The sequence below is a fragment of the Maniola jurtina genome, chromosome 27, assembly GCF_905333055.1.
Source record: "Maniola jurtina chromosome 27, ilManJurt1.1, whole genome shotgun sequence".
NCBI classification, from domain to species: domain Eukaryota; kingdom Metazoa; phylum Arthropoda; class Insecta; order Lepidoptera; family Nymphalidae; genus Maniola; species Maniola jurtina.
Genome location: NC_060055.1, coordinates 4,585,146 through 4,613,118, shown reverse-complemented (window position 1 = coordinate 4,613,118; position 27,973 = coordinate 4,585,146). Strand labels below are relative to the sequence as shown.

The window sequence follows — 27,973 nt, the reverse complement described above, 5'->3', positions numbered from 1 at the left end:
AGTCCATGAAATTTTGCAGACATATTCTAGAAACTAATATCTGTGTCTGTGGTTTTCCAGATTTCCGTTAAAATATTCGGTTTCAAAGTTACGCGATCTTAAAAATTCACATACAAATCTTTGAGCTCCTGTAATTTTGAAACTACATGTTTTTAGAAAAATCTAAAACACCACAGACACAGATATTAGTAAAGTTTCTAGAATATGTCTGCAAAATTTCATGGACTTTGGTTGCTTAATATTCAAATGAAATTGGAACTACGATTGTATGGAGTAAGTGACGGAGAGAGCCCTGTTAAGATTCATGAGATACAGCCCGCTGATAAACAGACAAACAGCGGAGTCGTTCTTTAGTTACGGGACCCTAAAAATGACGTCATAGTCATCAATATCTCTACCTATCATAACTTTATTATGTAACAATTCTCAACACGTTATTGTGGTACTACACAACTGCATTGCCACAAATTACAAGTTCAAGACCTTACGACCTTTAAAATCATCACGTAGGCATTTTCATAATGTACTTATAGCTAACTAGAGGATGCCCGCGACTTCGTCCGCGTGGATGTAGGTTTTTAAAGATCCCGTTTTGTTTGGTTTTCCGGGATAAAAAGTTGTCTATGTCAATAACATGGACACAAGCTACCTCGGTACCGAATCGGTTGAGCGGATGGGTCTTTAGGAATCCCGTTGGAACTGTTTCCCGTTGGGAACTGATTTTCCGGGATAAAAATTAGCCTATGTCCGTCCCCGGGATAACTCTGTACCAAATTTCTTCAGAATCGGTTAAACTGTTTGGCCGTGAAAAGGTAGCAGACAGACAGACAGCCACTTTCGCATTTATAATATTAGTATGGGTCTTCGACTTTCGATGCTTTGCCTCTTTGTATATGAACGACTCTTGGATCACATAGGTAAATATTATGCGCTGATGGTACGTACTATGACTGAAATCTTCCCGCAAGTTCCAACAATAACTGCACAAAGTTTCATAGCAATTCGGATGCATGTTAAATCTTGTAGAGCATAAGGAACAAGCGTGCAAGACATTTCTCAGGCATACAGGATGGCCTCACAAGTTTTCCTTTACCGTTGAAGCAAGTGATATTTTTTAGAGTTCCGTACCTCAAAGGGAAAAACGGAACCCTTATAGGATCACTTTGTTGTCTGTCTGTCTGTCCGTCTGTCAGTCAAGAAACCTATAGGGTAGGTACTTCCCGTTGACCTAGAATCATGTAATTTGGCAGATAGGTATGTCTTATAACACAAGTACAGGAATAAATCTGAAAACCGCGAATTTGTGGTTACATCATTTAAAAAAAATTAAAATGTGTTTCAATTTTTAAAGTAAGATAACTATACCAAGTGGGGTATCATATAAAAGGGCTTTGATATATTCATATATTCTAAAAAAGATTCTATTTTTATTTTTATTCATAATAGTTTTTGATTTATCGTGCTAAATGTCGGAAAAAATACCCGAGTACGGAACCCTCGGTGCGCGAGTCTGACTTGCACTTGGCCGGTTTTTTTATTATAAGTTCTAAGACTACAAATTGTCTATCTATTTATTTCCGTACTATTTCTAAACTATACATAATAATTTAAACAAAGCAATATACAACTTACCGTAGATAAATTATTAGAATTACTTAATAACATAATAATTACACCATTTTATCGTATAAAAACTTAACTTATCGGCAAAAAAATCATTCAATCATCAAATTTTATCGAGTTCATATTTAGTTTTTTATTCAAACTCAAAATGGTCTCAGCGATTTTAACAATTTGTCTATCAGCAGTATTTCTACAGGTAAGTAAATTTTCTAAGTAAACAAGTGTAAATTAAAAATTTATAACACCCCCGACAAGTGAAGGTTACAGTAACTAGAAAAGAGCTGATAACTTTCAAACGGCTGAACCGATTTTCTTGGATTATAGAGTTAAGCTAACACTCTCGATCAAGCCACCTTTTAAACAAAAAAAAATTAAAATCGGTTCATTAGTTTAGGAGCTACGATGCCATAGATAGATACACACCTCAAACTTGTAACACCCCTCTTATTGGGTCGGGGGTTAACAAAATAAAATATCTAATCCATCCATCTAGCTGGGGTAAGTAATCTATTTTCGTCGCTGTGTTACAACTTACAAGCTATCATTGTTCGTCAAAATCGGTTAAACAGATGGACCATAAAACCAACATATAGATAGACACACTTTCGCATTCATAATATCAGTATGGATTATAGAAAGCTAATTTTTTTTTTTTTTTTGTAGACAATATCAGCACAATGCAGAGTTAACCCTGGTCTTCCCCTCGCACCGATCCCAGAAGCTTTGCCAAACAATTTGCCATACATACCATATGCACCACCACAATACATACCAGAAAACGCTGCGATATTCAACGGCGGTGGTTTCCAAGTGGCCAGTTATTCTTCAGTTGGACCAACTGGTCTAAAGGTCCAATCTGATAATTTAGCTGTTGAAGGTCCTTTAAGTGTGTCTGGGAAGTTACCATTCCTGGGAGTTGTGACAGTGGAAGGTCCATTGCCAGCGATTGGCCAAGGCGCCGTGGCATATGAGTGCGGCAATGGCAACGTTGGTATCGTCTCTGAGGGTGTACTTGGCGATGGACTTGGCGTGTCCGCTGGCTTGACTGGCCTTGGCTATAATGTTGGCAATGGGGTGCCTGTTGGACGTTATTAGTAAAGTACCTAAAAAGTAGGTTATATTGTTCCGTTTGTTTGTTTTTAATAAATTATATGTTTTTGTTGATCAATAAAATTGTGATATTATTATAATTACTGATTTCATTTATTATCAACCTAGTTTTTTCCGGAATTTCGTTTGGATTATGGTTTTTAGGGCTCCGTACGTCAAAATGAAAACGAAACCCTTATAGGATCACTTTGTTGTCTGTCTGTCTGTCTGACTGTCCGTCCGTCCGTCGTGTCTGTCAAGAAACCTATAGGGTACTTCCCATTGACCTAGAATCATGAAATTTGGTACCTAGGTCGGTTTTATAGTACAAGTACAGGAATAAATCTGAAAACTGCGAATTTGTGGTTACATCATTAAAAAAAAAAAGTGTTTCAATCTTCAAAATAAGACGACTATACCAAGTGGAGTATCATATGAAAGGGCTTTACCTGTACATCCTAAAACAGATTTTTATTTATTTTTATGTATAAATAGTTTTTGATTTATCGTGCAAAATGTTGGAAAAAATACCCAAGTACGGAACCCTCAGTGCGCGAGTCTAACTCGAACTTGGCCGTTTTTTTAAAGATCTATTGATAGATTTATCATAGATTTCTTAGTAGATTATTCATCAGTTGGACCAACTGGTCTAAAGGTCCAATCGGATAATTTGGCTGTGGAAGGTTCTTTAAGTGTGTGTGGAAGTAGGTAATATTGTTCCGTTTGTTTGTTTTTAATAAATTATATGTTTTTTTGGTCAATAAAATTGTGATATACTACTGATTTCTTTTATTATTATCACATTTGTTTTCCCGCGATTTCGCTTGGATTTGGATTTTGATGGTTCCGTAAGAATTACTGAAAATTCTTTCTCAGGGCTGATGTAGGTACAACCTACATGAACAAGTGTAAATTAAAAAATTATAACACTCCCGACAAAGTGAAGGTTAGAGTAACTAGAAAAGAGCTGATAACTTTCAAACGGCTGAACCGATTTTCTTGGATTATAGCTAAGACACTCTTGATCAAGGCACCTTTCAAACAAAAAAACTAAATTAAAATCGGTTCATTAGTTTAGGAGCTACGATACCATAGACAGATACGCAGATACGCATGTCAAACTTATAACACCCCTCTTTTTGGATCGGGGGTTAAAAACGCCATTTTGGGTGAGGGGCACGATGATTTTCACCGAAATCAAGCGCGCGAAAAAGGTTGATCAGTCGTTTGGGAAAAGTATTTAGAAAAAAATTTACTAAATTTAAAGTTATTTCAACTAATGAATAAATATACTACCTATACCCAATGTTAAATTGTTTGAGAATTTTCAAACTCCTAATGTTATCTATTTAGGTACGCAAAAAGTTGAAATAAAAGTGTTAAGGGGCATGAGACGGGCCTGCCCGCGAAATTCAAATTTAATTTGGTTTTTTGCAATTTGTAAACTAATACGACAACGTAGGCTTATGGCATTCTAATTGCGACAATGGCAGTATCATCCTAACAGGTTTATATAAAAATCTTTACTTAAAGGGTCCAGTTTAAGAAATTAATTCTAGTATCGACTATTCTCACAAATTAGTCGATACTAGAATTAATTTCGTGCCGCGTAGTGCAGTCACGTGTAGTGCAGCTGCAGTTCAGTTCTAGTGCGTACGCACCTTTACCTATAAGTATGAGAATGATGACCGAGATTTGTTCTGCAGCATCGAATCTGCAGAACAAATCTCTGTTATCATTCATCGGTCAGACAACAAGATAAAGTTGAAAACTAAAACCCGACTGCGGGGGCTCTCTCCGTCACTCGCTTCATACAATCGTAGTTCCAATTTCATTTGAATATTAAGCAACCCAAGTCCATGAAATTTTGCAGACATATTCTAGAAACTAATATCTATGTGGTTTTCCAGATTTCTGTTAAAATATTCGGTTTCAAAATTACGCGGTCTTAAAAATTTTCACACAAATCTTTGAGCCCCTGTAATTTTAAAACTACATATTTTTAGAAAAATCTAAAACACCACAGACACAGATATTAGTTTCTAGAATATGTCTGCAAAATTTCATGGACTTTGGGTGCTTAATATTCAAATGAAATTGGAACTACGATTGTGTGAAACGAGTGACGGAGAGAGCCCTGTTAATAAACGCTGAAATATTACAGTAAAATTGTTTTTCTGTCGCTTGGTATATTTTAATGTTATTGTACATTTGTCATGAGAATTTTCTCCACTTTCATTTGACATCCCACTCGAAACAATAGCAAAAAAAAAAAATTTTGGTGACCTCCACTTTTTTTTGATGTAACATCGTTTGGTTATTTTTTTTCGTACCTATAAAATATAGCTTAATTCACTCGGACCTTTACAACGAATCAATACAATAATCGATACAATAACAAAAAAAAAATTTTGGAGACGCTATCAAGACTCTATTATCCTTCGGAAGTGTTCTCAGTAGTGTTAAATCCCCCTGTTTAACAATCATGTCCTGGTACTTAATGTCTATAGTAAGTAAATACACAAATTAGAGAGTTATAAGTAGAAGGGAAGCAAAAGAAAAAATAGAGATTTTCAAAAAAATTAAAAATTTATTTACTAAAAAAACCTACATTTTACAAAAACGGTCCACCGCAGCCAATGCCATAAGGTCCACGACCAGCGTAGCCGTAACCAAGACCATCATAGCCGTAAGGTCCAGCAAAGCTGTAGGGTCCAGCGTTATAAGGTCCGAGGGCATAGGGCCCCGCGAAGTCCTCGCTGAGAATGGCCACGTCACCATTCCCGCAGCCATAGTTGACTGCGCCACCACCCAAAGTTGGCAGCGCGCCTTCCAAAGCAACCGCGCCCAAGAACGGGATAGCTCCAGTCACAGCCAGCGGACCTTCGTAGCAGTTCTCTGAAGTCATGGACACTCCTGTTGGGGCGATGGGAGAGCGGCTGGTCACAACTAAGCCTGCTCCGTTGGACGCGGCGAGTGCCGCGGGTCCCAAACCGCCGTATAAGCCAATTGGAGCGATGGTCTCGCATGGAGCGACCAATGGGGTGGCCAATGTGGTAGCCGGCCATGCGCCAGCCAATCCGTATCCCGCGCCAATGCATTGGGCAGAGATGGTCTGTAAAAAAGTGTTTTATTTATTTATTTGTACAATAAAGAGAAAACTGGCCAAGTGCGAGTCAGATTCGCGCACCGATGGTTCCGTACTCGGGTATTTTTTCCGACATTTTGCATGATAAATCAAAAACAATTTTATTCAATTAGACTTTTACAAGTATTTTTGAATCGTCAAGAGAATCTACCACTGGTTTGGAATGCCTCTCCTACCGAGAAGAACCAGCAAGAAACTCGGCGGAATGCTCTTTACAAGTGTTCAATTTACAAAAGTGCTCTTTTCAAAGATTTGATATATAATTTCCCCAAAACAGGGTTTAATTATCAGTCAGTATTTATTATACAGGGTGTCCCAAGAAATAGTGTCAAGCGGTTGTCCAGAGGTAGAACAATACTAGGGCTACCTGAATCACCCCTATGTATGTTCCGCGGTTTTGCGTAGTTTTTGAGTTATGATTTTTTTTCTAATTTTTTGAGTAATCCCGTCTTGCAAAATATTATCCGTCACAGATTCCTCAATTATTGAGATATGTGCCCGATTTAAATCCCATCGATTTTTATGTCTGGGGCTACTACAAAGAGATATTGTACCTAAAAGAATTAAGAAACGTAATGGAATTACGAGAGAAGTTGAGACAGGCCGAAGACGTAATAAAAAATATTTTTTAAGATTAAAAAAAAGCTTTTTTAGAAGATGTACATTATGTATTCAGCACGAAGGTAGACATATTGAATTTTTTTTTTGTAAATACAATACATAACTATTATTATTATTTACTTTTATTTAGTTCATCCCTTTCCCAGTTCCCAGGTCGTACCTACGTTATCTTTGGTTAGTTACGCTTTGAGTCAAATTTTAAGTATGAAGCCATAAAGATAGCTCATTGAAATTTACAGTGTTACTAGATGATAAAATAAGCAAGTTTTTAAAAAAGGTCTGGGCAGAATTTTATAAGTGACTTTTTTTTTTAATCACCTGCGAAAAACTTATGTAGGTTTTGAATTTTTACTAACTATGGGATTCAACTTTTTTTTACGACTTAACGGTATCAGATCTGACCACAATTGTTTTTTTGTATGCAAGGTATGCTATTCACCTAGCTATTAAAAAAAAATCAAGCACATATCTCAATAATTGAGGAATCTGTGACGAATAATCTTTTGCAAGTCGGGATTAGTCAAAAAATTTGAAAAAAAATCAAAACTCAAAAATTACGCAAAACCGCGGAACATACATAGGGGTGATTCAGATAGCCCTAGTATTGTTCTACCTCTGGACAATCGCTTGACACTATTTCTTGGGACACCCTGTATATAAAAAAAAAATTACCTGGATGAGGGCAGACGCACAGAAGAGCGCTACGGCCTTGTACATTTTGCTGGTTTTTTTGAGTTTTCGAGCTTGAATGGTTTTAGACTTGTGTCCTTTCCCTTTTATATGAAAAGTTTATAAATTGTTACTTAAAATAAATGCATGTAATGTAACAATAGTAGTAAAATTACAAAAATGTCATGTAATTATATTATGATAACATAACGTTTTTGAAATTGTTGCTATACGTTCAATTCACTTCACTTATCACTACATAACAGTTGTGATAGGGCTCTCTCCGTCACTCGCTTCATACAATCGTAGTTCCAATTTCATTTGAATATTAAGCAACCAAAGTACATGAAATTTTGCCGACATATTCTAGAAACTAATATCTGTGCCTGTAGTGTTTTAGATTTTTCTAAAAATATGTAGTTTTAAAATTACAGGGGCTCAAAGACTTGTATGTGAATTTGTAAGATCGCGTAACTTTGAAGCCGAATATTTTAACAGAAATTTTGAAAACCACAGACATAGATATTAGTTTCTAGAATATGTCTGCAAAATTTCATGGACTTTGGTTGCTTAATATTCAAATGAAATTGGAACTACGTTTGTATGAAGCGAGTGACGGAGAGAGCCCTGTTAAAGACGTCCACCTCGTAATCGGAGGTCGGAGGTTCGATCCCGGGCACGTACCCTTAACTTTTCGGAATTATGTGCGTTCGGTGAAATCGGCAATTTCCACGACAGGCAAAATAGAAACCGTAATAGGCTCGTAAATCCTACGCTCCGCTTCAGAAAAATGTGAAAGTCATTTGTGGGAATGAGTGTAATATTTTATAATAACATTTCACAGTCAATTTTAGACTTGCCTTTTGAATTTTACACAAGTATAAAAAAATCTCTTAAAAGTATGCTCCTGGAAAAAGCGTATTATACAATCGAAGATTATATCACACTCATATTATAAAGGCGAAAGTTTGTGTGTATGTGTGTGTGTGTGTGTGTGTGTGTGTATGTTTGTTACTCCTTCACGCAAAAACAACTGGACGGATTTGGCTGAAATTTGAAATGGAGATAGATTATATCCTAGATTAGCACATAGGCCACTTTTTATCCCGGAAAATCAAAGAGTTCCCAGGGGATTTCAAAAAACCTAAATCCACGCGAGCGTAGTCGCGGGCATCGGCATCGGCTAGTAAATGATAAAAAAGCATGGACTTGACTCGCTCCAGCAATGCGCGGGGCTGCAATTGCTTGTATAGTATGGCATATTATTGTAAATTGAACACTTGTAAAGAGCAACCGCCGCCGAGTCTCTTGCTGATTATTATCGGTAGGAACGGCATTCCGAACTAGTGGTAAATTATTTTGACGATTCAAAAGCACTTGTAAAAGTTTAAATCAATAAAAATAATATGTTCTATTCTATTATCCTACTAATATTATAAATAATTACCTACTTAAATATTAGTTGCTTCAACGATGAAGGAAAATATCGTGAGGAAACAAGCATGCCTTAGAGAGAGTTCTCCATAGTGTTCTCAAAGGTGTGTGAAGTCTGCCAATCCGCACTCGGCCAGCATATTCCTTCTTAATCTGATAGAAGACCCGTACTCTGTAGTGAGCCGGCGATGGGTTGATAATGGATTAAATACCTATTTACTCGTATCTTTCTGGATCACATTCTTGGAAAAGTTACAATGATTTTTTATCCATACTAATATTATAAATGCTAAAGTGTGTCTGTCTCTCATGTCAGCTAGCTTTTTACGGGTTAACAGTTTGACCGATTTTGATGAAATTTGGTACAGAGTTAGCCTACATCCCGGAAACGGACATAGGCTACTTTTCATCCCGGAAAATCAAAGAGTTCATATGAATACTGTCTATCTTTGCTGTACCTATTCTACTCCCTTTACAACCTATCGCACTGCCAAGGGTCACTGGTAGAGATCTCTTATAGAGATAAGTGCTTCCCTGTCCACTTTTTCTTGCTTTTTGTCTTTATCTGGTACAAATAAATAAAAAATAAGAGTTCCCGCGGGATTCTTAAAGAATATGATATTTGGTACTGAGGTAGCTTGCGTCCCGGAAAATGACCTAGATACTTTTTATCCCGGAAAACCAGAGAGTTCCCACGGGATTTTATAAAACCTAAATCCACGTGGACGAAGTCACGGGCATCAGCTAATTCTTTATAACCTACCAATCACTTCTCCTATCCGGGGTTCAACCCGAACAGGCAACTCAAAATTTTCGAAGTTATGTGCGTTTTAAGCTTTTAGATTATGAATAGTTATGCCATAGATTCTTTCGTATCACAGCATTGGCCAACTTTGAAATGTATTCAAGGTTTGAATTCACCTAAAAAGTGATTCTTTGACGAAACAATTCGTAGTTTAAATAGCGACTAGCTGATACTCGCGACTTAGTTCGCGTGAATATAGGTTTTTAAATCCCGTGGGAACTCTTTAATTTTCCGGGATAAAAAGTAACAAAGGCTACTTTTTATCGCGAGGCTAAATCAGGCTAAAGGCTAATCCAGGGTATAATCTATCTCCATTCCCAGCAAATCCGTCCAGTAGTTTTGCGTGAAGGAGTTACAAACATTCACACATACATACACACAAACTTTTGCTTTTATAATATTAGTGTGATTAGTTAGTGTGATAATGATAAATGATAAAGTATAATTGGTAAAAAATAAAAATAAAATATAGAACAAACACTTAAACTTTATTAATCTTTTTTTTTAACAATAATTGTATTATTTAGTAATAGTAGGGTCCACGGTTGCACCCGCACCCGCAGCTGCCAGTGATGGTGACAGTGCCAGCGGCTGGCAGATCACCCGCGAAGCGCACAGCGCCGAGGATCGGCACCTGCCCAGCGACGAGGGTGGTGCCAGCGACTGGCATCTCGCCAGCGACTGCCACATCCCCGATACCAGCTCCACCATATGCTGCTGTTAATCCTGGAGCGATCAGCTCAGCTCCTAATCCATACCCAGCATAAGATCCAGGGCTCATGAGACCTGCGAGGGGTTCCATGCCTGGAGGGATGATTTTAGCTCCTCATGGTCCAGGGAAAGGTCAAGGGATCATGAGATTTGCTCTGTATGTAAATAGGGTTCCATGACGGTACTGGCAAACTTTGAAATGTATCCAAGGTTTGAATTCACTTGAAAAACAATGCTCTTTTTCGAAATTATTCCAATAAAACCTAATCTAAATATCTGTACAAGTTATGCCCGCGTGGAATACTGTCTGCATTCCTTGCTAAACAGTCAGGCTGATTCTTTGCGGAAATAATTTGTTCCTAGTTTAGATAGCTATGACAAATAATAGTAGGTAAAGAAATAAAAATAAAATCTAGAACAAATACTTAAACTTTATTAATCCATTTTTTTAAAACAATTGTAGTATTTAGTAATAGTTGTATCTGAATATTATAACAATGTTTTATTGTGATTTAAAAAAATAAATTATTTTATGTTTAGTAGTAGTAGGGTCCGCGGTTGCACCCGCACCCGCAGCTGCCAGTGATGGTGACAGTGCCAGCGGCTGGCAGATCGCCCGCGAAGCGCACAGCGCCGAGGATCGGCACCTGGCCAGCGACGAGGGTGGTGCCAGCGACTGGCATCTCGCCAGCGATTGCTACATCCCCGATACCAGCTCCACCATATGCTGCTGTTAATCCTGGAGCGATCAGCTCAGCTCCTAATCCATACCCAGCATAAGATCCAGGGCCTATGAGACCAGCGAGGGGTTCCATGCCTGGAGGGATGATTTTAGCTCCTCATGGTCCAGGGAAAGGTCAAGGGATCATGAGATTTGCTCTGTATGTAAATAGGGTTCCATGACGGTACTGGCAAACTTTGAAATGTATCCAAGGTTTGAATTCACTTGAAAAACAATGCTCTTTTTCGAAATTATTCCAATAAAACCTAATCTAAATATCTGTACAAGTTATGCCCGCGTGGAATACTGTCTGCATTCCTTGCTAAACAGTCAGGCTGATTCTTTGCGGAAATAATTTGTTCCTAGTTTAGATAGCTATGACAAATAATAGTAGGTAAAGAAATAAAAATAAAATCTAGAACAAATACTTAAACTTTATTAATCCATTTTTTTAAAACAATTGTAGTATTTAGTAATAGTTGTATCTGAATATTATAACAATGTTTTATTGTGATTTAAAAAAATAAATTATTTTATGTTTAGTAGTAGTAGGGTCCGCGGTTGCACCCGCACCCGCAGCTGCCAGTGATGGTGACAGTGCCAGCGGCTGGCAGATCGCCCGCGAAGCGCACAGCGCCGAGGATCGGCACCTGGCCAGCGACGAGGGTGGTGCCAGCGACTGGCATCTCGCCAGCGATTGCTACATCCCCGATACCAGCTCCACCATATGCTGCTGTTAATCCTGGAGCGATCAGCTCAGCTCCTAATCCATACCCAGCATAAGATCCAGGGCCTATGAGACCAGCGAGGGGTTCCATGCCTGGAGGGATGATTTTAGCTCCTCATGGTCCAGGGAAAGGTCAAGGGATCATGAGATTTGCTCTGTATGTAAATAGGGTTCCATGACGGTACTGGCAAACTTTGAAATGTATCCAAGGTTTGAATTCACTTGAAAAACAATGCTCTTTTTCGAAATTATTCCAATAAAACCTAATCTAAATATCTGTACAAGTTATGCCCGCGTGGAATACTGTCTGCATTCCTTGCTAAACAGTCAGGCTGATTCTTTGCGGAAATAATTTGTTCCTAGTTTAGATAGCTATGACAAATAATAGTAGGTAAAGAAATAAAAATAAAATCTAGAACAAATACTTAAACTTTATTAATCCATTTTTTTAAAACAATTGTAGTATTTAGTAATAGTTGTATCTGAATATTATAACAATGTTTTATTGTGATTTAAAAAAATAAATTATTTTATGTTTAGTAGTAGTAGGGTCCGCGGTTGCACCCGCACCCGCAGCTGCCAGTGATGGTGACAGTGCCAGCGGCTGGCAGATCGCCCGCGAAGCGCACAGCGCCGAGGATCGGCACCTGCCCAGCGACGAGGGTGGTGCCAGCGACTGGCATCTCGCCAACGACCGCTACATCCCCGATACCAGCTCCACCATACGCTGCTGTCAATCCTGGAGCGATTAGCTCAGCTCCTAATCCATACCCAGCATAAGGTCCAGGGCCTATGAGACCAGCTAGGGGTGCAATGCCAGGAGCGATGACTTCAGGTCCATATGGTCCAGTGCAAGGTCCATTAGCCAAAATTCCTGGTCCATAACCGTAAGGGCCTGTACCTAGACATTGGCTGAAGACATTCTGTGAATGAAAGAATTTTTTTGTAAGTTAATATAAGTTTTGCGCTCGGTATTAGGGTTGCTACCGGCTACTTCTTGATTTAATTAAGGGTTCATCATCTTCATGATTAGCCATTTGCCGGCTCACTACAGACCACGGGTATCCTCTCAAAATGATAAGGGTTACTTGTACCACGCTGGTTAAGTGTGGATTGGTAGACTTTACATACCTTTGAGAATATTATGGAATACTCTCAGGCATGCAGGTTTCCTCACGATGTTTTCCTTCACTGTTAAAGCAAGTGTTATTTTAATTGCCTAAAACGCACATAACTCCGTAAAGTTACAAGTGCATGCCCGGGATCGAACCCCCGACCTTCCGGCTTCAAAGAGCAACCGCCGAGTTTCTTGTTGGGTAGGAACAGCATTCCGAAGCAGTGGTAAAGTATTTAGACGATTTAAAAACACTTGTAAAAAGTTAATTTGAATATTCTATTTATTATATTAAAACAAGATTAAAACTTTACCTGCACAAAGCAAGCTTGGAAGCAAACCAAAAGGAGAGCGAAGCTTTTCATTTTGTGTGTTTGTATGTCTTACAACAACGTCAAATCGAATGGTGTTACTCCTAAACCAGCACCCGCTTTTATAGAAAACTCAATTATAATTTTGAAATACCATTCTTTTAAATTTTTACAAAATTTTGAAACAAAACGCGCGATACCAACTTGAAAATAATTAGTTAATTTTTTATCAGTAAAATAAAATATCTATACACACACTTTTAATGTTGTCATAAAGTTTTGTAACTCAGTTAGTAGGTATTTGATTTTTTAAAGTACACATTAGTTACCTACTAAACGTATTTGTTCAGTTGCTATGGGGATATTTTCATAATTTTGTTGGACAGTAAACCATTTCTTAATTTATTTAGAAAATAAGTCACGTGATAAGCCCAAGTAGTATATAAACCTAGAAATATGTTCTGAAAATCATTCAAAGTAATTCCTTTGCATACGGAAAAACCAAAAATGTTCAAGCTCGCACTTTTGGTCTGTGCTCTGGCACTTATCCAGGTAAGTTATACAAGCTTAAGTTAAAGTAAAAAACCGGCCAATTGCGAGTCAGACGCGCGCACTGAGGGTTCCGTACTCGGGTATTTTTTTCGACATTTTGAACGATAAATCAAAATCTAAGCTACGCATTAAAATAAATAAAAATCTGTATTAGAATGTACAGGTAAAGCCCTTTCATATGATACCCCACTTGTTATAGTTATCTTACTTTGAAAATTGAAACACGTTTTAATTTTTTTTTATATGCTGTAACCACAAATTCGCGGTTTTCAGATTTATCCCTGTACTTGTGCTATAAGACCCACCTACCTGCCAAATGTCATGATTCTAGGTCAACGGGAAGTACCCTATAGGTTTTCTTGACAGACACGACGGACAGACGGACGGACAGACAGACAGACAGACAGACAGACAGACAGACAGACAGACAGACAGACAACAAGTGATCCTATAAGGGTTCCGTTTTTCCTTTTGAGGTACGGAACTCTAAAAATAATATTTTTGTTTCTACACGTGTAATGTATGTATATCGGCGCAATAATGAGACACGTAATTCATAGATCGAATGACGAGTAGAATCCTCAATGACGCATCGTACGTCGTCGACGTTTCCGAACCCCACCGCCACGATAGTATTTAAAAGCGAAGCGGTCCAGCGGAGCGGCATTCTATTATCGACAGTCGAAGTGATAACACGTTGAATTTCTCTACTTGTTTAATTTATTCGGTTTAGTTTGACAGTTAATTGTAACTTTGGTTTAAATGTTGAGTTTCTTAACTTCTTTCAATTTGTTCGTTTTAGTTTGACGGTTAAATGTAATTTCGGTTAAAATATTGTAAATTGAATCTTATTATAAATCGAATCTTTGAAAAGAGCAACCGCTGAGTTTCTTGCTGGTTCTTCTCGGTGGGAAAGGCGTTCCGAACCAGTGGTAGATTCATTTAATGATTCAAAAGTATTTGTAAAAGTTTATTAGGATAAAAGTAATATTAAAGATGGTTAAAGATTGATAATAAACTGTGATGAATAATAACAACGGCGCGAGTTTTATTGGAGCAAGTTCTCCTACTCTTACATGTATGAAGTCGAGCGAGCATAATAAAAAATACTAGAAATCTAAGTGTGAAGCTGTATTGAAGTTTTTTTGTTTTTTTTTTTTAATGTATAGAAATCATTACTTTCATTTTGATTGCAGTCCATTTCTGCTCAATGCTGCGGACCGTATAACGGATTTGATATCGGATGTGGCTGTGGGTGTGGAGGCATCGGTCCATTCGCCGGTCCATATGACGGCATCGGTCCAATCGGCTTGTGTGGTGGTTTGGGACCCGCTGCGCTCGCCGCGTCCAACGGAGGAGGCCTAGTAACAACTAGCTTCTCTCCCATCGCCCCTACAGGAGTATCCATGACTACAGAGACCTGTTATGAAGGACCGCTGGCTGTGGCTGGTGCTATGCCGTTCCTAGGCGCGGTAGCCCTTGAAGGCGCTCTGCAAACTGTGGGTGGTGGTGCGGTCGCTTATGGTTGCGGAAACGGTGAAGTTGCTATCATCAGCGAGGACATCGCAGCTCTAGGACCTTACGACGGAATCGCTGGACCTTACGGATTTGCTGGGCTTTACGGCTTTGACGGTCTTGGTTACGGCTTCGGAGGACGTTACGGCTTTGACGGTCTTGGTTGCGGCTTCAATGGACTTTACGGCTATGATGGTCTTGGTTGCGGCTTCAACGGACTTTATGGCTTTGACGGTCTTGGTTGCGGCTTCAATGGACTTAACGGCTTTAACGGTCTTGGTTACGGATATAATGGTCTTGGTTGTGGCTTCAATGGACTTTACGGCTACGATGGTCTTGGTTGTGGCTTCAATGGACTTAACGGCTTTGACGGTTTTGGTTGCGGCTTCAATGGGCTGAACGGTCTTGGTTACGGCTTCGCTGGTCGTGGTTGCGGCTGCGGCTGTGGCTGCAGTGGACGCTTGTGCTAAAATGTGATCTTGGCTCTCTTCTTTTGGTACCCTCTTTTTTCCGTTCTTTCTTCCTACTTTTTTTTTCTTTCATCTTCTATAGTTATCTCAACCTACCTAAAGCTCAAATTCTCTAAATCAATCTTAACCTACCTAAAAGTCAAGTTCCCTAAATTAACCTAGATCAATTACTTAGAAGAGCTTTCAAACTCTCTAATTATTATATTTATTAGACGCATGCTACCAGGGAGCATACATCGACAGGATGATTTAACACTTTAGAGAGCTGATACAAACATCCACTGACAGTTTTTCCATTCCATCAGCCTGTTATTGCGTCCACTGCTGTACATATGCCTTTTCAAGAGCGTGCCACTAAACACGGTCCTCCACCTTCCTCAACCACCCATTTCTCACCACCTTCTTCAGATCATGGGTTCAACGGACTGTAGTTCGTCCTACACTGCACTTACCACTAACAGTGACTGGTGGTAGTGATTTCTGGACGCAGAGTCTCTAGGCGCGTGAAGCGGTATTAATTATAGAAAAAAGCTACCTGGTTATATTCTAGAACCACCATCGTTCGGTCACCCATTGAACCACCGACTTGAATCAACGTTGGACACAAGCGCAATTGATTAATCTGTCAAACTCTCTAAATAATTGTCCACAATACAGCGCATGGTACCAGGGTATTACAGCTCAACAGGAGTGTTAATGACATCAGCGTGGCTGCGGAACCTGGCCATATCGCGGGTTTTGAACCCTTTACGGGGTCCTAAAGTCTTGGACGTTACTATAACGGGCTTGCTGGACCCTACGGATTCGCTGAACTTTACGGCATTGACAGTCTTGGTTACGGCTTCGCTGGAACTTACGGCTTTGACGGTCTTGCTTACGGCTTTACTGGACCTTAGACCGCGGATACACCTGTAAGTTATACTCACGTAATTAGCTTACATGATTAATTTACGACAAATTTACTAATGTAAACATTCTCTTATAAGTACATTTGCATTAGTAAATTTGTTGTCAATTAATTTCGTAAGTTACTTCCGTGAGTAAAACTTACAGGTGTAGTCGCGGACTTACGGCTTTAACGGTCTTATAGGCTTCGTACCGGACCATTTTACTGAATGTAATTTTGGTTTTAATGATTTTAATAAACAAATTTTGAATTCTTGCATTTCTGTATTTTATTTTGAGTATACAGTCGCAAACCAAATACTTATATCCTGATGAATCATTAATTAATATCTCGAAATACCGAAAATTGTACAAAGGGTCATTTTTAGGGTTCCGTACCTCAAAAGGAAAAACGGAACCCTTATAGGATCACTTCGTCGTCTGAAGATAGTTGGTAGAAAAACCCTGGGCATTGATACAAAAATAAGAGAAATAAACTCTTAAGTAAGTTCGTAAGGAAAATCTTCCGGAAAATTCTTGCAAACTCAATAGAGATATTGAGTAAAAAAAATATCACACTAATATTATAAATGCGAAAGTTTGTATATGTGTGTGTGTGTGTGTATGTGTTTGTTACTCCTTCACGCAAAAACTACTGGACGGATTTAGCTGAAATTTAGAATGGAGATAGATAATATCCTGGATTAGCACATAGGCTACTTTTATCCCGGAAAATCAAAGAGTTCCCACGGGATTTCAAAAAACCTAAATCCACGCGAACGAAGTCGCGGGTATCAGCTAGTCAGAAATAAAAATCAGCCAAGTGCGAATCAGACTCGCACACGAAGAGTTCTGTATCATTGTACAAGAAATAGTACAATACTTTTTAATTTGTTTCAGCCATTTTGAATTTTGTTTAAATTATTGATTGTTATAGCGGCGATAGAAGTACACATTCTGTGAAAATTTCAGCTATTTCGGTTAACGAGATACAGCCCGACAGACAGACAGACAGACTTACGGGCGGATGGATTCTGTAGATTTACCGGTGATATTGTTTTTTATAGGCTCTCAACTCATGCGTAAGATATTATTGCATGCAATTATTTAAATATTCCTTAAAAGCTGGCAATGAATTGACGGTTCCTCTGGTGCTGCAAATTGGTCATGAACGGCGGTAATCACTTAACATCAGGTGACCCGAATGCTCGTTTGGTCACCATTTTTATGTTAAAACCGGTCAAGTGCGAGTCGGACTCGAGCACGAAGGGTTCCGTAACAATGCAAGATATACGCCCCTAAGACTTTTATGTAGAATATTGTAAGTTTCTACACAAAAAGTGTGCTTTAGTAAATTAATTTTAATTTTTTTTGTGATGTAACCACAAATTCATAGTTTTTGGATTTTTTTCTGTAGGTACTTGTGTTATAAAGCCGGCTCTACACTCGCACGTGAAGTCACGCCGTGAATGTATGCCGCGATCCACGCGTGAACTGTGTCCCTCCACACTCGCAAATCTTCACAGTCTTGTTCGTGAGTATGGACGAAACCCTTTGTCGCGGACCAAAAACCGACACTGATCGGGGAAAGGCGCGAAGCACGAAGGCGTGAACAACATCTACACTCGTGATTCGCAGTTGTCGCGGGCTTTCGCGGCCGTTCGCGCCGCGAGTGTAGAGCCCAATTATTTATGACCTATCTACATGCTGCCAAATTTCATGATTCTTGGTCAACGGAAAGTACCCTATACATAGAGATAGTATAAGACCCTATAGGTTTTCTTGATATACACGACCAAAGGACAGACGGACAGACGGGCAGTCCAAGGAAAAAGGTTGAGATTCGTAGGGTCTCTAACACTTATTTCTACTCAGTGAATCTCTCTATAGCGTCTAACTTGACCACTATTAAGAAAGGAATGTCAAAAATCCCACCAGAACAATACTAAAGCAGGTTAGTTAGTAGTAATAAAAAGCTTTATTTATGTGTTTATTGTAAAAAATATATAATTTGTGTACAATAGTGTTAAACTGCGAGTTGACACGAGCAAGCACTAAAGGGTGCAAAGGCGGCTTATTCCCTACAAATCCTTTAAAGACAACCCAAGAGTATGAAACTAGATTTACTACATCATTACAACACATCATTCGGTTAACCTAAAAAAGGTATATATCTTGACAAAAGGAAGTAGGGTACACATTCCGAATAAATAGAGAAAAATTTGTCAACACCAGTCTTTATTTTGTGACAAACATAATAGAATTATACAATTTAAGTAACAAAAATATACTACTTAATACAAAGCACCACAACCGCATCCCCTGTTGTACCCGTACCCGTACCCGGGTCCAGCAATACCGGCCTCAAGCCCCAGGGGGTACCCGTAGCCCAGCCCAGCGCCAGCGCCGTAGCCATAAGGCCCAGCGTACCCGTTGATACCGTCGATACCCTCAGTCAGCATGCCCACGTTTCCGTTCCCGCAACCGTAAGACACCGCACCAGCGCCGACACTGGGCAAACCGCCTTCCAAAGCCACGGCTCCCAAGAACGGCACAGCGCCAGACACGGCTAACGGGCCTTCGTACACGTTCTCAGACGTCATGGACACGCCGGTGACTGCGATGGGGGAGGCGCTCCTCACTGGGAAGCCGCCTCCGTAAGCAGCGGCGGGCGCGAAGCCGGCGCAGGGGGCGGCTAGGGCGGCTTCAGGGTAAGCGAGAGCGTTCCATGGCGCGGCGAAGGGAACAGGACCTCGAACCAAGCCGTCGGCGATACCGTTGTATGCAGCTCCGATGCATTGCGCGGAGATGTACTAGAAAGACAAAGGTTGGGTCAATTTATGACGATGAGAAGATTGTACAGTTGGTTAAAAACTTGCAGTTTCATTATGTGGCTTTAGAAAGGCTTCACTGCAAAGAACAAGATAAAGTTGAAAACTAAAACCCGACTGCGATCGTCTTAATAAACGCCGAAATATTATAGTAAAATTGTTTTCTGTCGCTTGGTATATTTTAATGTTGTAGTACATTTATATTCATGAGCTCAGAATTTTCTCCTCTTTCATTTGACATCCTACTCGATACAATAACAAAAAAAAAATTGCACGTCTAAGTTGGACGTGCAAATTTTTTTTTTAAACAATCAAATATCATTTGTTTCAACGGTGAAGGAAAACTTCGTGAGGAAACCTGCATGCGTGAGAGCTCTCCATAATGTTCTCAAAGGTGTGTGAACTCTGTCAATCCGTACTAGGCCAGCTGGTGGACTGTGTCCAAACCCTTCTCATTGTATTAAAGACTTGTCTCAGTAGTGAGCCGGCAATGGTTTGATAATAATGATGATGATTGATTTGCTAATTTTGAAGATTCAATAGGGGTTAAAGTATGAAATTGCCGATTTGTACTGAAAAGTAGAAGTATCCAGCTTTATTGTCTAAGCCGAATAAAAAAACAACTGAAAGTTGATAGTCGAATGTTGCACATTATTTAAAAGAAGAACTACATAGGTACCGTATGAAAAATGTTTCACTCAAAAATCTCAAACCATGAAGGTTCTATGTGAATTCGAAGTACCTATTACAATAAAACGGCAATTTCATACTTTAACCCCTATTATTTACTTACCTGGAATAAAAGTGCTTGAGCACAGAAAAGGAGAGCTACCTTCGCTACCATTTTTAAAAAGTAGTATTTAATAAGTTAACTGCTATTAGGTTGAATAAGCAAAGTGAATGTGTTTTTGAAAATATTTTATTTCGTTTTATACCAAATTATTACTTAAATTCACTGATAAAAGTAAACGAAACTATTAAGAAAATTATTTACTTATAGAATTATTTAATCAAATATTTTGTAATATTAATCGTATCGTAAATATTTCAAAGAAGTTACTATGTCATTATTTAATGATAACAACTGATATTATACATAATAATATATGTAATAGATTATTAAGTTATACATTTTAATACGTAATAGTTAGTTTTATATTAACACTTTCAAAATGTAATAAATACCTATTGAAATAATATGTATTTGACAATATTTATTAGAAATTTAGATTATAGTATAGCGTTTTTTTCCAAAAGTTAATTTTGTCAATATTAAATGATAACATTTACATAACTTTTATTAACTTTTCGTATAAAAACTTATAACAGTAAACATGAAATTAATATTCTACCCTTGACTTCAGTCAAACACAAACATGTCCTCCTTTGCTTTCCTTTTGCTTTGCGTCCAAGCTTGCTTGGTACAGGTGAGAAAGAAATTCCTTGATTTATTTTGATTTAAAACACTCTTTCTGATTTAGGTTTTTTATAAATCCCGTGGGAACTCTTTGATTTCATTATTTAATTTTTATTTTAGACACTATTTTTTTAAATCCCATTACAAGTCATTAACTGCGATCTCCATTGGTGGTAAGTGAAAGTGATGATGCAGTCTAAGATGGAAGCGAACTAATTTGGAAGGGGTATGGCGTTCTAAAACCCATACCTTTCATCTTTAAATCGCTTGGCGGCGGTAGGGTGGTAACTACCCACGGCTGTAATCTTCAACTAGACCAGACCAGAAACATTTTGGAATTAAAGAAATCCAAATTGCCCCTACTGAAATTAGAACCCAGGACCGCCCACTTATGAGACCACAGCACTCACCAGTCTGGGAGGCTGTCAACTTTTTTTTTTAAATCGTGTATTTTGTAAATTTTTTGTTGCTTATGCCGTAAAGACCCTGGGAAGTCTTAGTGCTAAATTTTTTTTTGTAACAGAAGGGCAGGCTCATATTTGCTCAAAGGATTAGCTTGGCTGACTAGTGCAGAAATGCAGCTTGTATTCTTGGCACTATTCCACACGGGCATGATTTGCACAGTAATTAGATAAGGCTTCATTGTAATATTTTCAAAATATAATGAAAATATGATGGGATTAATTAGAGTATTTATCCGATATTTTGAAACGCTAACAATTATTTATTAAAACAATATTTTTCTAGAATGTATTCAGCCAATGCCTCGGTGCAGGCCCGCTCGGTTACGGTCCAGGCATTGCGCCCGGCGTCGCTCTGGCGCCTGGCTTAGCGCCTTATGGCTTGGGAACTGGCCTGGCCGCTACACCATTCGGCGTGGCACCAATGGCTGTCGAGCTTGGCGGGCTGGGAGTAGGCTTGGCTCCGGCAGCTATAGAACTCGGCGCATACGGCGGAGCTGGCATCGGTGACGTGGCGGTCGCTGGTGAGATGCCAGTCGCTGGCACCACCCTCGTCGCTGGCCAGGTGCCGATCCTCGGCGCTGTGCGCTTCGCGGGCGATCTGCCAGCCGCTGGCACTGTCACCATCACTGGTAGCTGCGGTTGCGGATGCAACCGCGGACCATACCGTGTTATATAAAGAAAATTCTGTAGCCAGAATAATATGTAGTAATAATGTTAACAGTCTTTTACAAATAAAATACCTTTAAAATACAAGCACTTTTGTCTTATTATTCTTGATTTAGCATCTGTCTAACAGAACCTGATACTGAATTTTTAGAAACCTCAAAGTCCTGAGCCCAGAACATGTCACTTGTTTTTTATAATTTCACCTAGTTTTGATAGTAGATTTATTAGATGGAGATAAACATATTTTATTTTAAAACATTGTTGTTATAGTTCTGTTTAAAATCCTATGATTACTGCAAGGTAAATCAGAATAAACTGCATAGCACAAAACGTGATTAATGCATAAAATATAAAGCATCAGCATCATCATCATCGCGTGCCTTCTTCGAAACGAAGTTTGGCAATCATCATACGAAAAGCTTCTCTATTAAAAGCTGCCTCTTTCAACTTCGGGTGACTAAGCCCTGTCAAATGAAAATCAACATGACGAAAAGCACAAATAAGAATCAGCATAGGTAAATTTAAAAAATTACATAGTATCAAGTACGTTTATTCCTATTTATACACACGATCTTTTTTTTATACACAGGAAATACCTACGCATACCCTTCCGTCAGGGGAAACGGAGGGGTTCTATGCAGTGGCGTGCACATGATCTGTAGCCAGGGTAGGCATAAGTTAGGTAGTTGCCTATTTACTAGCGCTCATGATGAATAATGATCATTGAAATATTTGAACCAGGGTAAGCAGCGCTTCTATGCCTCTATGACTTGCACGCCGCTGGTTCTATGGGGCTTGCACCCACTAAAACCTGTGTTTATCCTTCAACTGACTGGTCTGGACTGGCCGGTGCGGGCGGGTCCCATCGCTAGGCTGGCTACTACCAGATCCGTCTCAGAAGCGAGCTAGACGGCGCGCTACCTTCTGACTTGTATATATTTCGGTTGACAAACGCCTCTTACGCCCGTCAACCGGAGACCGGCAACTCATGGGGGCTGGAGGTCGTCATTTGCCGTTCGGCGCCCGGTGCGTCTCCTGACAGAAGGATCCGCCATCAAAATTTCTCTCCTTTTGTGTGCGAGTCCGATTTCAACTGACCAGCATTTTATTTTTATTTCTTTCTAATTTAAAACCGGCCAAGTGTGAGTTGCACACGAATGTCCTGTACCATCGAATATGATAATGTACTTTTTAATTATTTTTTTTACATGGCGGGATTTTGAAATTTTTATTATTATTATATGTTATAGCGGCACAAGAAATACACATTCTGTGAACATTTTAACTGTCTATCTATTACGGTTCATGAGATACAGCCTGCTGACAGACAGACGGACGGACAGTGGAAGCGTGACGATGGAGTCCCGTTGGAACTTTAAACATAAGTGACGTAATAAGGATCAAAGTGCGCTTTTCCTCTCTAAGCTTTTTACCCGACTACATAAAAGCCAAAATAAAGGTTTATAATTTTAGCAGTCTATTTATGTATGTACCTATGTATGTATGTTTGAATCCACATTCTGTGTGTTTCACCGTAGCACCGAAACTACTGGGCCGATTCGGATGAATGAGATGTCAATTATTGATTCGTTGTAAAGGCATTCCGAACCAGTGGTAGACGCATTTGACGATTCAAAAGTACTTGTAAAAGTTTAATTGAATAAAAAATATTTTTTTATTTAGTTGTGTCCCGGCAAATCAAAGAGTTCCCACGGGATTTTAAAAATTAAGTTACAAATAATCTGATTACTCTACTAAACATAAGTGGTAAAAACCCAGTAGGTACCTATCCCCCAAAACAGATATGGGCAGAGATCTGTCCATAATATATCTGCTTTGGGGGATACCTACTGGGCCTTATACTCTTTATACGTGTAATATGCTTTATTACACTTCGAACCAAATAAACAATCGGATCGACACATAAGTACCGAGGTACCCGATTTTCCAACATGACTTAATACCTTATAGTCTTTCGTCAAAACGCATAATGTATAACCGTTACAAATAAATTAAATACAAGGATATATTATAACCAATTACTATTTATTATCGAAGAATTGTAAAGGTATCAGACAACTTAACAAACAATAATAAACTAGAAATAATGACTAAACAGCGTTTAGTAAATTGCGCCACAACCACATCCCCTATTGAAACCATATCCAGGTCCAGCAATACCCGCTTCAAGGGCCAGGGGGTACCCGTAGCCATATCCCCCCGCGACACCAGCGCCGTAGCCGTAAGGTCCATACGCATTGAAGTTATTGAAATCCTCACTCAACATGGCTACGTTTCCGTTCCCGCAACTGTAAGTGATTGCACCAGCACCGGCAGTGGGTAAGGTACCTTCTAAAGCGACAGCTGCTAAGAACGGCACAGCACCAGACACGGCTAAGGGGCCTTCGTATACGTTATCAGAACTCATAGACACGCCGGTGACTGCGATGGGGGAAGCGCTCCTAATCGGGAAGCTACCTCCATTAGAAGCAAGAGGTGCATAGCCAGTTGCCCATTCAGCTGTGGCGAATGGAGTAGCAGCACAAGGACCAGCAGCCCAGGAAGCGGTTAATGGGGCTTCAGCAAGGTACGGAGCATTCCACGGACCTCTAGCCAGACCTTCAGCGATTCCGTATCCAGCGCCGATACATTGGCTTAAGATGCACTAAAGGACAAGCAAAATAAGTCAATTATAATTTTTTCAGAGAAATCTTATCTTTACCAATTACCATGTAAGTTTTGAAAACAATCTGAAACTTTAAACAGATAAGGATATTTTTGAGTTTTTGAGTCAATAGCGTACTTTAATGGAAGTCACTAATTTTGGATTGGTTTACGCAAACTAATTATTTTCTTAGTCCAAAATTCATATGCATGCTTGCATATTAATATTATAAATGCGAAATATTATAATATCTGTGTTTCTTTCACGGCCCATTCGTTTAACCAATTTTGATCTTTGGTACAGATATAGCTTGCACCATGGGGGAGAACATATATGCATTTTTGGTTTCGGAAAATTAAAAAATACCGAAGGGTTAAAAAAAACCGAAATCCACATTCATGAAGTTGCGAGCCTTAACTATTTGGTACAGAGACAGCGTGCATCCTGGAGATGGACAAACTACCTTTTATCCCGTAAATTCAATGAGTTTCCGGGAATATTAAAACTTAACTCCACGCGGACGAAGTCATGGGCATGACTTAGTATTAAATATGTTGATTTTTTAATAGAATTTCTGAATTTCAGTACCTAGTCATAACAAAATAAATAGATTACCTGTGCGAAAAGTGCCTGAGCGCAGAATAGAAGAACAGCCTTTGCTACCATTTTGAACAAAATGTGATAGTTATTTGTTGGAACTTGAAAGTAAAGTTATTGAATGTGTTCTCCAAAATTTTTTGTGGACTTTATACTTGAAAGATTACTTAAACAAACTGATAAGGATTACCTTAATTGTTACATGTTATTTAGAATAATTTTGTGGTAATAATTTGAGAAATATTGAAGTTAGGTCATTGTTTCTTACATAGTAATTATGTCAGTATAAATCGATAATACTTACATAACTGATATCGTATTTTAATATAAAATCTGAAGTAAGAATCAATATTCAACACTCATTGTTGACTTCGTTTAACTTGATCAAATACAAACATGTCCTCCTTTGCTTTCGTCTTGCTTTGCGTCCAAGCTTGCTTGGTACAGGTGAGAAAGAAAATCTTTGATTTTATTTAATTCTAAAAGTTTTAAATGAGCTTTTTACAATATTTCAATGCGTGATATTTGTATGGTAATTCGTTAATTTTTTATTTACAAAACACCCTTTAATATTCATAATATCTCTTCCAGAATGTATTCGGCCAATGCCTCGGTGCAGGCCCGCTTGGTTACGGTCCAGGCATCGCCCCCGGCGTCGCTCTAGCACCTGGCTTAGCACCTGGCCTAGCACCTTGCGGCTTAGGAGCTGGTCTGGCCGCTGCACCATTCGGCGTGGCACCAATGGCTGTGGAGCTCGGCGGGCTGGGTTTAGGCTTGGCTCCGGCAGCTATAGAACTCGGCGCGTACGGCGGAGCTGGCATTGGTGACGTGGCAGTTGCTGGTGAGATGCCAGTCGTTGGTACCACCCTCGTCGCTGGCCAGGTGCCGATCCTCGGCGCTGTGCGCTTCGCGGGCGATCTGCCAGCCGCTGGCACTGTCACCATCACAGGCAGCTGCGGGTGCGGGTGCAACCGCGGACCCTACTATTATTAATTTGTTGTATAATATAACTTAAAAAATAAAATATTAAACTCTCTAAACGTTACATTTTCTATTTTTTTCATCACGTCTCCCATCAAAGCTCTATGAGTTTCAAATACCTACTTATACACAAACCCGTTTTGTATTCAAAAGGGAAGTATACAGTAACTGAACATAATAATAATAATAATATTGTTAATACAAGGTGCTAGATAATGTCCGTAACATCCCGGCAAGCTGAGGTTAGGACCGATGTGTAGATGTAACAAAAAATAATGAGTTTCCCCAGAAACCTGTGGGAGAGATGAAGCTTAAAGGATTTGTTTTGACAAGTCCTGACAACCCTGCAAACAGCTGATCCCGCAAAGTAACTCGTAAAAAACTCCCGAGAACTCGAAGAGTCGGTTGAACTTTTGTTAAGTACTAGAAATAACTAAAAAAATCAAAGGCTCTAACTTATTTGGTGTTATACAACTCATTAGTAATTTCATATGATTCATCAAATATGCTGTATTTTTCCATGTTTTGATGATAACCAAGAAAATAATATTTGTTCTTAGACCTTTGTTGGAGAAAATAAAACAGTTAAAGATTAGGTACTGTGAAAATAAAATAACTAATATACTCATAGTAATTCTAGCAAATCATTTTTATTAAGAAAATGAAATTGTTAAGATGAAAATTATTGTAGAGATGAAGTGATAATACTATTACCACACTAATATATTTTTGTAGGCAAAAGTTGGGCTATGTGTGTGTGTATTTTTTACTCTTTCACGCAAAAATTAGTGGACGGATTTAGCTGAAATTGGGAAAGGAGGTACATTATGCCTTGGATTAACATAATATAAGCTACTTTTTATCCTGGAAAGTCAATGAGGTCCTAAACCTAAAAAAACCTATATCCACGCGAACGAAGTCGCGGGCATCAGTTAGTATTATATAGATGAAAATCGGGGTATGTGTGTGTGTTTGTTACTCTTTCACGCAAAAACTACTGGATGGATTGGGCTAAAAATTGGAATGGGGATAATTAAACCCTGCTCGATTAATAGATAGGCTCGATAGATTAACAGCTTTTAATCCCGGAAAATTGAAGAGTTCCCACGGGATTTTGAAACACATAAACCATCAGCTAGTCTATACTAATATTATAAGAGGAAACCTTTGTATTTTTGTATTTTTGTATGTTTGTATTGAATAGGCTCAAAAACTACTGGACCGATTTCAAAATTTCTTTTACCATTACTTAGAGGGATTCTTCCGAATCCGTATAGGCTATATTTTATCCCGGAAAATAGATAGGATTTTTCGTGGTAGTGAAAATTGTGGAGTAAGGCGTCGAAAAACTGCCGTACGTTAACGATTCTCGCGAACGCTGCCTAAATGGTTAGAGATGTATGGTTGACTTCTATAGAAAAGTTGTAGAACTCAATAATGCCTACAAAAAAGTCCGCGATAGTATAAACCAAACATTTATGTTTTAGCCATTATAACCACTTTTCCATAGAACACCCGTGCGAAGCCGGGGCGAGTCGCTAGTAAAATATATATGTGAAAGTGCGTTTTGTTAGTTTGTGCTTCTCTTCTTTCACGTAGTATGTAGCAACGTACCTATAAATTACATTTTTGAATAGATTTAAAGTTGGAGAGACAAGAGCTTTTTATCTCAGGATAAAATGTATTAATAAATTAATCAGAAACCTTACTGTGCAAATGCCTGTAAATCTTATAATTTTATTGCGACTCTTAATAAATAATATTATTTAATCTAAACTTCAGTGATAAAGATTATGACATAATTATTATGTTTTAAATATTCAAGCAAAACTAATTGACAAAAGCTACCAGTATTTTACGATATTAAAGTTGTCTTGAAATTTATATAGTGGAAAAGTAGCAACCAGTTGCTAAAGATTACAGTTAACGTATACCTATGTTTGCTGTCAAAATTTGA

General features: G+C 38.8%; 7 protein-coding genes across 11 annotated transcripts; 3 read left to right on the top strand and 4 right to left on the bottom strand.

The window, feature by feature from the left end:
* Positions 1-1,681: 1,681 nt before the first annotated feature.
* Positions 1,682-14,673, top strand: LOC123879124 (chorion class B protein M2410-like). The gene is made up of 3 exons (XM_045926671.1): positions 1,682-1,819; positions 2,287-2,722; positions 14,655-14,673. The coding sequence occupies exons 1-2, from the start codon at positions 1,772-1,774 to the stop codon at positions 2,716-2,718; spliced, it is 480 nt and encodes a 159-aa protein (XP_045782627.1). The 5' UTR covers positions 1,682-1,771; the 3' UTR covers positions 2,719-2,722; positions 14,655-14,673.
* On the bottom strand, positions 5,287-7,260 carry LOC123879120 (chorion class B protein PC10-like). The gene is made up of 2 exons (XM_045926663.1): positions 7,154-7,260; positions 5,287-5,827 (listed from the first exon to the last, which is right to left on the bottom strand). The coding sequence occupies exons 1-2, from the start codon at positions 7,196-7,198 to the stop codon at positions 5,327-5,329; spliced, it is 546 nt and encodes a 181-aa protein (XP_045782619.1). The 5' UTR covers positions 7,199-7,260; the 3' UTR covers positions 5,287-5,326.
* LOC123879128 (chorion class CA protein ERA.1-like) lies at positions 11,962-13,123 on the bottom strand. The gene is made up of 2 exons (XM_045926677.1): positions 12,977-13,123; positions 11,962-12,471 (listed from the first exon to the last, which is right to left on the bottom strand). The coding sequence occupies exons 1-2, from the start codon at positions 13,025-13,027 to the stop codon at positions 12,085-12,087; spliced, it is 438 nt and encodes a 145-aa protein (XP_045782633.1). The 5' UTR covers positions 13,028-13,123; the 3' UTR covers positions 11,962-12,084.
* LOC123879108 (chorion class B protein PC401-like) lies at positions 13,377-16,675 on the top strand. 2 transcript variants are annotated; one of them, XM_045926649.1, is made up of 3 exons: positions 13,377-13,525; positions 14,722-15,418; positions 15,449-16,675. In XM_045926649.1, exons 1-3 carry the CDS (start codon positions 13,481-13,483, stop codon positions 15,508-15,510), a joined length of 804 nt encoding a protein of 267 aa, XP_045782605.1. In that variant the 5' UTR covers positions 13,377-13,480; the 3' UTR covers positions 15,511-16,675. The 2 variants fall into 2 exon arrangements, with proteins under 2 accessions (XP_045782605.1, XP_045782604.1); XM_045926648.1 differs by having other exon boundaries at positions 14,722-16,675.
* A 1,941-nt stretch (positions 16,676-18,616) lies between these two features.
* Positions 18,617-20,172, bottom strand: LOC123879117 (chorion class B protein PC10-like). The gene is made up of 2 exons (XM_045926661.1): positions 20,020-20,172; positions 18,617-19,208 (listed from the first exon to the last, which is right to left on the bottom strand). Exons 1-2 carry the CDS (start codon positions 20,068-20,070, stop codon positions 18,690-18,692), a joined length of 570 nt encoding a protein of 189 aa, XP_045782617.1. The 5' UTR covers positions 20,071-20,172; the 3' UTR covers positions 18,617-18,689.
* Positions 20,173-20,501: 329 nt separating this feature from the next.
* Positions 20,502-26,080, top strand: LOC123879123 (chorion class CA protein ERA.1-like). 4 transcript variants are annotated; one of them, XM_045926670.1, is made up of 3 exons: positions 20,502-20,653; positions 21,391-21,486; positions 25,747-26,080. In XM_045926670.1, the coding sequence occupies exons 1-3, from the start codon at positions 20,603-20,605 to the stop codon at positions 26,026-26,028; spliced, it is 429 nt and encodes a 142-aa protein (XP_045782626.1). In that variant the 5' UTR covers positions 20,502-20,602; the 3' UTR covers positions 26,029-26,080. The 4 variants fall into 4 exon arrangements, with proteins under 4 accessions (XP_045782626.1, XP_045782623.1, XP_045782625.1 ...); XM_045926667.1 differs by having other exon boundaries at positions 21,391-21,487; positions 25,697-26,080; XM_045926669.1 differs by lacking the exon at positions 21,391-21,486 and having other exon boundaries at positions 20,546-20,653; positions 25,627-26,080.
* LOC123879114 (chorion class B protein Ld34-like) lies at positions 23,801-25,209 on the bottom strand. The gene is made up of 2 exons (XM_045926658.1): positions 25,054-25,209; positions 23,801-24,438 (listed from the first exon to the last, which is right to left on the bottom strand). The coding sequence occupies exons 1-2, from the start codon at positions 25,102-25,104 to the stop codon at positions 23,896-23,898; spliced, it is 594 nt and encodes a 197-aa protein (XP_045782614.1). The 5' UTR covers positions 25,105-25,209; the 3' UTR covers positions 23,801-23,895.
* Positions 26,081-27,973: the final 1,893 nt, after the last annotated feature.